The 10133-nt window shown below is 38.5% G+C and overlaps 1 protein-coding gene across 1 annotated transcript; it reads right to left on the bottom strand.

Moving 5' to 3' along the window:
• Positions 1-2995: 2995 nt before the first annotated feature.
• Positions 2996-9893, bottom strand: SMIM28 (small integral membrane protein 28). The gene is made up of 2 exons (XM_088130644.1): positions 9780-9893; positions 2996-3388 (listed from the first exon to the last, which is right to left on the bottom strand). The coding sequence occupies exons 1-2, from the start codon at positions 9891-9893 to the stop codon at positions 2996-2998; spliced, it is 507 nt and encodes a 168-aa protein (XP_087986770.1).
• Between the last annotated feature and the right edge of the window lie 240 nt (positions 9894-10133).

The following is a 10133-nucleotide window of genomic DNA, read 5'->3' as shown; positions in this document are numbered from 1 at the left end:
CTTTCTGATTGGTTGCGAATGGGCGGTATCTGCGCACGTGGGGGGCTTTAAGGGACCCTAGGCTGGCTGTTTTGCTGGGTGGAGAAAGGGGCGGGAAAAAGCTTTTTTTTATTTGGTGGCGCTTGGTGTGGGATGTCGCTTGTGGTGGCACGGTCTCTCGGGGAAAGAAAGAGTGAGCTCATGGCCTCTTGTCATATGCCCAAAGGGGGAAGGGAGGGGAGGGGAGGGGGAGATGAAAAGGACTCTTTGAAGCAGAAGGCATTAGTGTTTCTCTCGCCTGCTCACTCCCACAGCGCTGCATTTCTTTTCGCTGAGGAAATACTGTATTTCGACGGGGCGGGGGTAGCTTTCCCCTCGGCCAAGGGCGTTTCTCGCATTCGAAGATGCGGAGGAAACTTGGGCACGCGGAGCTGCGCCCTCCCCGTGTTAAAGTACAAACTGGATGTTCATTCCATAGCTTCGTTTTGGATTGCAGGAAAGCTTTCTGAAATGCGCTTGGCCCTTTGCATGGCAAAACCGAGGAGCAAGCAAGGGTTACTATTAGGGTTTGATAGGGTCCCCTAAGGAAACCTTGCCAAGTCTTACAAGACTTCATTGTTTTTGTAAGAATGCCAAATTCTTCTTGTGCAATTTTGGGTAAGAACACAGGCAAGTCACAAAATTTCAGGGTAAGTACACTGAACTACTGTAAGGTTTCAGAGTAAGAACGCTGAAATCCGAGAGTTTGGTGTGCATGATTTTTTTTTTATCTGAATCATTGTGCAAATAATGCACCTGGCATCTGAAAAGGTTGCTGACTGCAGATTGATGGTGTACATTTTTTCACAAGTTTCACTTACACAAAAGCTCGTTGTTAGGACTGCCAGTAATAATAATCATATTGTGTTACAACTTTAGATTGTGTCTGCATAAATCAATATAGGTACAAAAGTTTCTTACCTGTACAACTCCATCCTCCCAAATGTCACAAGAAATGTTGCTAAACTTTCAGGCAGGATTTGTAGTACCATGGTAATGGTGCCATTTCTCATGTCAATGATCTAGCCAACAGATGATGGTGGTGGCTGGGCCTATCTGGTCAGCTCCACATGGACAACCAACTGTATGGAAGAGCTTATGTTCTCAACGTATATAAGAACTGGCCTTTTAGATATCCTAGCAAAGTGCCATTTAGGAAGTACTGTTGCCTGCATTAGAATATAAGGATTAGTGCATCACTAGTTCTCAGGCTTACCTGTGTCTCAAATACTATATATTGTGCACATCAATATATCCATATGTTTTGACCTTATCTAACATTCAGAACCTTCTCTATAATTGCCTACGTTCTTTGGAATGCACCCCCTCTTGAGCTTGGAAATACTCACCTTTGAACAAGTTTTTAAATATTAATAGTTTTAAGTTATTCTCAAAGTACTTAGTTTTAACTTGGTTTTATGGTTTATCTTTTTACTGTGAACTGCCAAGAGAGCTTGGTAATCACTAATATATAAAGAAAGGATGGGATAGACAGTAAACTTTTATTAGGCTAAGAAAATAGAAACAGTCTGAAAACTGTTGGTTTGCAATTTTTATTATGTTGATGCACGATCTGTCCAACTAGAAAGGCAATGTCAGTCAGGTGACTTGAATTTAAAAAAGATTGGCCTATTAAATTCCTACTTGTTTCTTAACAATTTCTACTAAAAATAAATGTAACATAGCTATAGTAACAGTATTAGAGAGGTGATACTGATGCAATTATTTAATTAAAAACTTATAATGCTAATTCAGCATGATGATGTTAATTCATTACTTAGTGTAGTTTGCACTGATCTGTCCTGAAATGATTACTTTATCTGAATGACAACTGACTTTTGAAATAAATATGAATAAAGCATACACATCAACTACAGTAACAATTAATTTACCAAGAAATTATTTGTCTCTGTTTCTACTAACATGTTTATGTAAAATGATTGTTATCAAATAAACACTAAGCTTGCCCCTATTGATGGATATTACTTTAAAACATTGCTGTGCCTGTTATGAAAACTATGCAACTAAGCATTCGCATATATATGTTCTTGATTAATATAGCTATGTTAATTGTTCTTAACTTTCTTCCTTCCTTAGGTTCATATCTAAAACTATGATTTTAAAAGACAGCTTAAATAAATAAACATATCCTCCTTCATAAGCAATTGAAAATGTCAGATAAGTTATCACATGTATCTCCACAATTACTTAGGTTCTTTATATATACATACATATAGTGACAGAATCACAAAGTGATCTACCTGAAATAAAAAAAAATCAAAAAGGTTTTTAAAATACTTTATTGTTTTTAACTTGGCCATATTTAACTTTATCTTATATCCAGAATTAAAAGGTTACAGGATTTGTTTTATTTAAAAGTAGAAAAAACATGAAATCATTCTGTACACAGTGCAGAGCACCACCACATTGGTGTATAAATATCTTATTGTGCCTTCCAATAATTAAATTTCTATGTGTTCCACCTTTCTGAACACTAGAAAGACTGCACATTTAACTTGTAGACGTTCAGAGGCCTCACTTTTCAGATACATTTCAACAGTCATATAGTCTGCAGTATTTTGAGTATGTAAAATTGTTGATTATTAGTTGAATTCATAAAACGTCTAAGAAGTTTTAATGCATTACAAATGTTAAAGCCCTTTCAATTATGTATATGTGTAATTCCAGTCTAGCTGCTTTTCAACACAACTGTTGCAATCCAGCTCACTTCAATTTCACCTTCTAAAACAACTGTATATCATTTACTCCAGGAATTTTCTAGTTACGGTGTTAATTTTATAATTTCCTTCATCCAGTACAGTTGTCTGGTGAGCTATTTCAATATCTGTTCAATTTAAAATTTATGCTGTTAAAATTAATCACTTGAAGCTCTGTTGTGCTTGTAATGATTGCCTTGCTTTGAGTTTTTCTCGCTTTGTTTTTTGAAAACATAATAGAGAACCCTGACCAAAAGGATTCATGTGTGCTTATTGTTGTTGGTTTCTTCATAAGGAGGCACTGGCTCCTGAAAGAGCTGAACATGGTCCTCCTCCATGGATGCCTTCATGGTGGCCTCCTCATATGACGGAGGCAAGCACACAGCGAGAAAGGCAGTTTCAGGCAGGAGAGTGGAATATTGGAAGCTCTGCTCATTGTTCCAGGGAAGCACAGAGAGAAAATCTGTCACCTCATGCTCTGGAAGGGACTCTGGGAGGTCAATGCTGAAGATCTGAGCCTGAGGATTGCGACGTTGGCAACGTCTGTAGAGGAAGAGCAACAGGAATGCCAGGAAGAGCATCACCGTAGCTGGTAATATGATGCATAGGAATGGCTCTATATCTTCTTTGGTCGAACTTACTTTATGCTGACTCTAGTAGAAACCAAGACAAGAATATATATCAGGCCTTTGCTAATTTAATCTTATGTGCATCCTGCCCTTCATAAAAACATCTCAAGGCAGGTAACAGCAGTATCAAAAAAGCCCAAACCCAATGAAACAAGTAAATCAGCAAAGCATAAACGCAGATATAATAAAATCTGCTGTTTGGCACAGTGTGCACAACTGAGCAATTATACTGCCACAATGAGTCCTCCAAACAAGACCTTGCACTTACAGAAAATGCCTCTACCTAAGGGTGACCCATCCTTCCATCCCTCCTCTTCAAGCCTCTGATACATAGGTTGGCATTTAGGACTGTCCCCTATCACTCAGGAAAAGCTCATTATGGGAGTTCAGAGGCTGTTCGAAAATAGCAAGTGGAAAGCCACTGTAGCGTCCCTTTCTACTATCAATAATTCTCTCCATCAAAACCCCAAATAATCAACTGTATTTAATGTTTGTTCCTGCCAGTAGGAACCATCCTTGACTACAGTTCTTTTAATAACATCTCAGAAAGTGGGAAATAAGAGGAGGAATATCCCACAGCACCACCTCTTATCCCATTTTACAGCATCCTTGAGCATCTGTAGCAACATTTTTAGAACTCCAGGGGTTAAAATGCCCCACTTTGCCCTTGTGCCATTGGAAAAATCTCCACTGAATCAGAAAGCTTCCCTGGATGGAAGGAAATAAGGATCCAAACCAATATATTTACCTGTCTTATGTTGCCTCTACCGCTATCAGTAGGATGGGTCAGTCCATCTTACTGTTTGTCTCTATGGCTATCAGTGGGATGATTTAACAATTTGGGTATTTATAGAGATCTGGGGGGGGGGATTGGGGGTGTGTGGTGGGGGGGGTTAGGGGATGTGTCGGGGTGTGTGGGGTTTGGGTTAACGAGTCGCTGCTTGTTTTGGTGTCAGAATATGTGTGTATCTTCCTGAGGATTAGGCAGGATTTTTTCTTCTTCTATTGAGTTGTAAATACCCACAAAAGGGTCACCTCATCCTGGGCACAGAGAGAACTGCTCCTGTCTGTGCTCCTGCTCTCTGAAGATGTCGGTCACAGATGCTGGCGAAACATTAGGAAACAAAACTTCCAGAACACAGCCACACAGCCCGGAAGACCCACACCAACCATCGTATTCCGGCCATGAAAGCCTTCGACAATACACTGCCCTCTAATACTTTCATAAGGCTGTGGGACTTAAAAAAATAAAAACAAATGTGACAGCTGATGAATGCTGGTAAAGCAGCTACTAGTTTTGCTCCTAAGTAAATCACAGTTTTAGTTATGTATCCACTGTGATTTTGGTAGGGTGCTTAAATTACTTTAAGAGACATCCTTAAGTACTCATTTCTTTTAAATTTATCTACTTGTTCCCCTTTAAGAAATGTACGTTAACAGCCAAAGGGGGATTTTTTGTTAAATGACCATTTAAGCATGATAAAAATGTCTCTGTGAAAGGTATATATGGAGATGGGAACCATCCTGGACAGAATTGCAGAATTTAATTTAATGGAATACGAGCTATCACTTACTTATTTTATTATTTGAATTGTGAAAACAAAGTAAACCATTAAAAAAGCAATACTGAATTGCCTTAATAGATTTGACAAGGCTGTGAATATTGCCTTTATTTTTCATCTTGTTTTTGCTAAATTTTGATAGTTTTGCATGGAATGCATACTTACATTTAATCTTATTTCAAACAATTGCAGAGAAAAAGGCCCATGTTTGCTTTTTGAATGCTTCACTTCCTTGTATTAAAACACATAGGAACTATTATATAAGCATCAGTTTCATGACAAAGTCATGCTAGATAGCAAATAATAATTTCTAGTCATAGACGTCAGGGCCAAATGACAACACAAACTCAGCCTCTTTTACACTTGCATTACAATATTGGGCATATACAAGGACATACATACATATGCATCATTTTGACAATTGTTAATTTGTTGATGTGGTAAGTATACATTTATATGTATGCTATGGTATATATTAACGGTGTATGTTCCCTATACTAATAGATTTTTTTCTGTGGTTTGAATTCTCTATAGTTTTTCTGTGTTAAGCTTTACATCAGAACTTCACAATAAATCACAATTCTTCAAATGCTTAACCCTTTATTTAGCACTTGGCTTGACTTGACAGAAGACTCTCAGACAGATTAGAACCTTTATTGCTGATAAGAATAAAGTCATACATGCAATAGTTGATTTGCCCACTGCTGTGCAAAGATGTCAGAGCCTTTTTTTATATTTATGTTCCAGAGTTTAAATTCTAGACATTTTCCTTCCTACATCTTGGAAGAGTGGAGCTTCCAAGTTAATGGATACTTGGCCAGTCTTTTGATGTCTTTCAGAAACATCTGAAATATGTATACATATCACTTTTCTTTTCATCACATTTCTTTCAAACCACAGGCTCAATTGATGCCACATGGACTACTCTCCCCAAGTACATTACAACTGCTGCAAGAATAACCCTAGGCACTATGAGATCAGGTCGTCACCGAATTGACAAGCAGGTATGGCTCTGGATGGAGCAAGGACAGCAAAAAGTACAGGAAAAGAAGATGGCTTACAATAACTGGTATGTGCAGAAGACCAATGAAAACTGCAAGAAGAACGGCAAAGAAAGCTGTCACAGAGGCCAAAGCCAATCACTACCAGGACTTATATGAACAACTGGACACAAAGGAAGGCGAGAAAAATATCTTGACTAGTGAAAATGCGCACCAAGGCAGCAAAAGACATTGAACACTACATGTGTGTAAAGGATAAAAATGGACGGCAACTGTAGGATAAGCTCAAAATCCTGAAACATCTGCCAATTCCTGATGGCTCAGCTCATGCTGGCCCAGTCCTGCGTATTACACCTGAAGAGGTTACCAAAACTATCAGCAGCATGCAGAATTTGAAGCACCTGGCCCAAACAATCTACCAGCAGATGTCTGGAAGCTGAAAGAACTTCGCAGCACAGTAGCTGGCTGGCTGACAGACTTCGTCAATGCCACTGTGGACTCTGGCCATGTGCCTGCTGAATGGGCCATGAGTATCACTGTTCCCCTCTTTAAGAACAAAGGCGACCTGGCAGACTGCTCCAACTACTGACTAATCTGCCTCCTGTCGCACACAATAAAAATGTTTGGGCAGATCCTCAACCAGCACCTTTTGACATCGTTGAAATCAGTATCAATCAGTGTAGTTTTGTCAAATGCTTGAGTACCACCAACACCATTTTCCCAGCTCACATGCTCATGGAGAAGCATAGAGAAAAGAAAAAGTAATCACACCGGGCTTTCCTTTGCCCGTGTTCCACATCAGCTGATATGGTATGCACTACTGGGCATACCATATCTGGTATGAGATGGTACTACACCTGATCAAGGTGTGCCCAAGCTACTCATAAAATGGGTCTAGATGCTTTATGTTAATACCAGCAGCCGAGTGAGATGTGCTGCCAGCCTTTTCAGCAGCTTTCCAGTGAAAGTTGGCATGCACCAAGGCTTGGCATTATCACCATTACTGTTCATTCTCATGATCGATACCATCACACGAGACCTGTGTCACAGTGCCCTTTGGGCCTTGCTCTATTCTGACAATGTCCTGCTCACAGCTACCACCAGGGAAGAACTGCAGTGCTGTGTTTAGACATGGAACGACCATCTTAGCCAATTTGGTTTGTGCTTCAGTATCAAGAAGACTGAGTATATAGAGACTACCTTGAGCACCTCCACCATCCATCCAGGTTAACAGCAAAGATCTAGTGAAGACAAACTCTTTCCATTATTTAGGATCCCATCTGCAAAGTGACGGCGGCATTAATGAGGAAGTGTGTGCAAGGGTGAATGCAACATGGTTGCAGTGGAAGGAGATCACTGGAGTGCTCTGCGATAGGCACATGCCAATTCACCTAAAATCGAAAGTATATAGAATGATGTCTTCCCAGTAGCTCTGTATGGCACTGAGTGCTGACCAACCACCAAAAGTGCTGAGTGCCCTTTACATGCCAGGATGAAGAATCACTTCTCTTTAGCCTGGGAATAAATAATTCTCACCTCACCTTTTTCACCTTTATACAAGAAGTGTATCATGTAAACAAGACCTCAGCTTACTGTGGTGTTAAGCTGTCGCATTGTTTAAATGGAGAAATTGTCACTAGGAAGGAAAGGAGAAATTAAAAAATTGACATTGCTCTTTAATTGCATACTCAGTGCATATTTAATGGTACATAATATTGCAGATTTGGTTATAGTGAATATCAAATACTGCAATTTTTTTTAGAGTCCCGTTTGTACTGCTATTAAAATAAATGCTTTGTAACAGGAAATGTAAACTGCAACATTTTATATTTGGTTCCATTTTAGTATCATTTGAAGCCTAATGGTATAATGTAAATAGGATGTATTCCAAATTATACTTAAGTGTATCTTGTATGCTCTGGTTTTTATATCTCATCAGGGAAAGGAGAAATTAATCAATATTTCCAAATGCAAGAGCAATGAAAGCATTTGTTGCAGATTTTCAGTATGAATCATCAGTTATCTTTAAATATTCTATGCTTTGTAGAAGAAGAAATGTGTGTTGTAGATTGCTTGTTTATTTAAAATGTTGATTTTGCAGTGGAGTTTTTATCTGGAGAGTTGAAGGCGGTTTGAAAGAATGATCATACTGCAGAGTGCAAACATTTATTCTGCTTGAATCCTTTGGTAAACCTTTGGTACTGGTTTCATCAATCTGCAAAACAGCATCTCTTTCAAATAAGTTCTATTAAAAGATTTGCCTGATTTGCCCTGGGTCTCCTTGTATGGAACAAACATTACCATTTTACAGTGCTCTTTGTTTACACCTGGCCATGCTGTCCATCTTATGTATTTTGGTTGACAAAAAATAGAAAAAGAAATCAGATAAGACTGATACTATTTTTTCAAAAAGATATAGAATTGCCTGATTCAGTAATAAGTAGGCACAGCATTAGAAACCTACATACTGTATAATACTAAGAAAAACCTGTTGATTTGTATGAGGTTCTAACATTTGCCTAAACAGTATTCCAAAGTTAATGAATGGGAATGATACATGTTCATAGCCAAATTTACAAATTCACCACTGCCCAATAGGGTCTTGAATGTTCTCCTATGCACATTTATGAACATATGAGTGTTCTTTTGAAGTTTAAACAAAAGCAGAGAAAAAGAAAAAAAAACTGGTTGATTACTGAGAATGGAGCTTAGATCATTGTGGTAATGATACAGAAGTCACAAGCTATTTCAATCATGAACAGAAACAATTTGAATATATGGTATGAAATTTAAATATACTATATGTAGATATGAATCACTATATGCAGATTCAAAACATGTTGACGCTAGCATTAAGTAATGTTATGAAAATATAAATGAGTAATCACAGATTTTCCATCAGAGACCAAACTCGCTCAGCATCAGCTCCAACACTACTTTTTTTTTAGTATAGTAACAGTTTAGACATTCAGATGAATGCAATCAGATTTTGAGCATAATCAAACAATGAAAAAAATATATGCATGTGTGAACAACTCTATGAAATCATGCAAATGTGAAGAGTCATGCTTATCCCGAGTTGACGTCAACACAACAAAAATATTGCAATCATTTACTGTCATGTTACTGCCATTACCCTTCTGCTCTTATCACAATCATTTATTCTGTCTAACTAGCAGTCCTCGAATCATTTAGAAGGAATAAGTTCCATTCAATATTCCAGTGAACTCAGTGGGACTTACTTCAGAGTAGACATGCAGAGAATTACATTGCCAGCCTGCTATTAATTTTATTTTTGACACAGTACGGCTAGGCTCTTATTTAAAGAACCAGACTAAATTACTTCGCAGATTAAACAATACTGAGAAAAATAATTCATTCCATATGAGCCTCAAAACTGTCTTCTTGTGTTCAGGGTAGTCTTTAATTTCTGATATATTTCCCATTCCTTCCCCCTTCACAACACTGCGAGAAGTAATATGCACAATTTAGGAAACCAGACTTGCTGAATTTCACTTACTCTAACATCAGTGAAAGGGTCTGCAGAGACCAGGTGAAAGAAAGATTGAGAATGAGAGAGATTTGAAATAAAATGACACATTCAAAAGCACCCAAAATCTCCATTTGCAGTTAAGGCCAGTTTTGAAGTAAACATTTACATCCCTTTCTGCAAACATTTTTCTTCTCAGTTGGTGAAACAGAGGAACAACGGCACGGAAGACAGTACAATTTACATAAAATAAGGCATTTCCCCCGTGTCTATTCCACAAACCCTTTGTTATCCTGAAACTAGACATCTTGAAAGAACAGAAGTTAGTTGCAAGGAATATAAAGAGGAGGGATGATACAAACCTGTAGCTCTGTTTCCACCAATGGCATGCCTGGTTCACTGGTTAACCAGTCATAGTTTCCCCTGTCAGCGTGTCCAAATTTCTGCCAGCTACCACTGCCCAGAAGCCACCTCATACTTTCATGGATGTGCGGGTCTCTTCCTTGTTCTTCTTCTTCAGTGGTGGTCTTCTTTTTGGTTCTTTTTAATACTGTCCCCCCCCTTTTTTTTTTCTTGATACTAGGCCTAGCTAGGAACGCCTAAGCTGAAAACCATACTGATATTTTCTCCTGTTACTGGCAGCATAGAGGGAAAGGGTAGAGCAGTGACCAAGTGAATCTCAGACGCTATTTTGTCTTCTAACTCAATCTCTCTGG

Source organism: Python bivittatus, unplaced genomic scaffold (genome assembly GCF_059951505.1).
Source record: "Python bivittatus isolate LINGU-HERP-01145 unplaced genomic scaffold, Pbiv_v1 ctg000020_np1212, whole genome shotgun sequence".
Taxonomy (NCBI): Eukaryota; Metazoa; Chordata; class Lepidosauria; order Squamata; family Pythonidae; genus Python; species Python bivittatus.
Note: the sequence above shows the minus strand (reverse complement) of the source record. Positions and strands in the feature narration are given on the sequence as shown.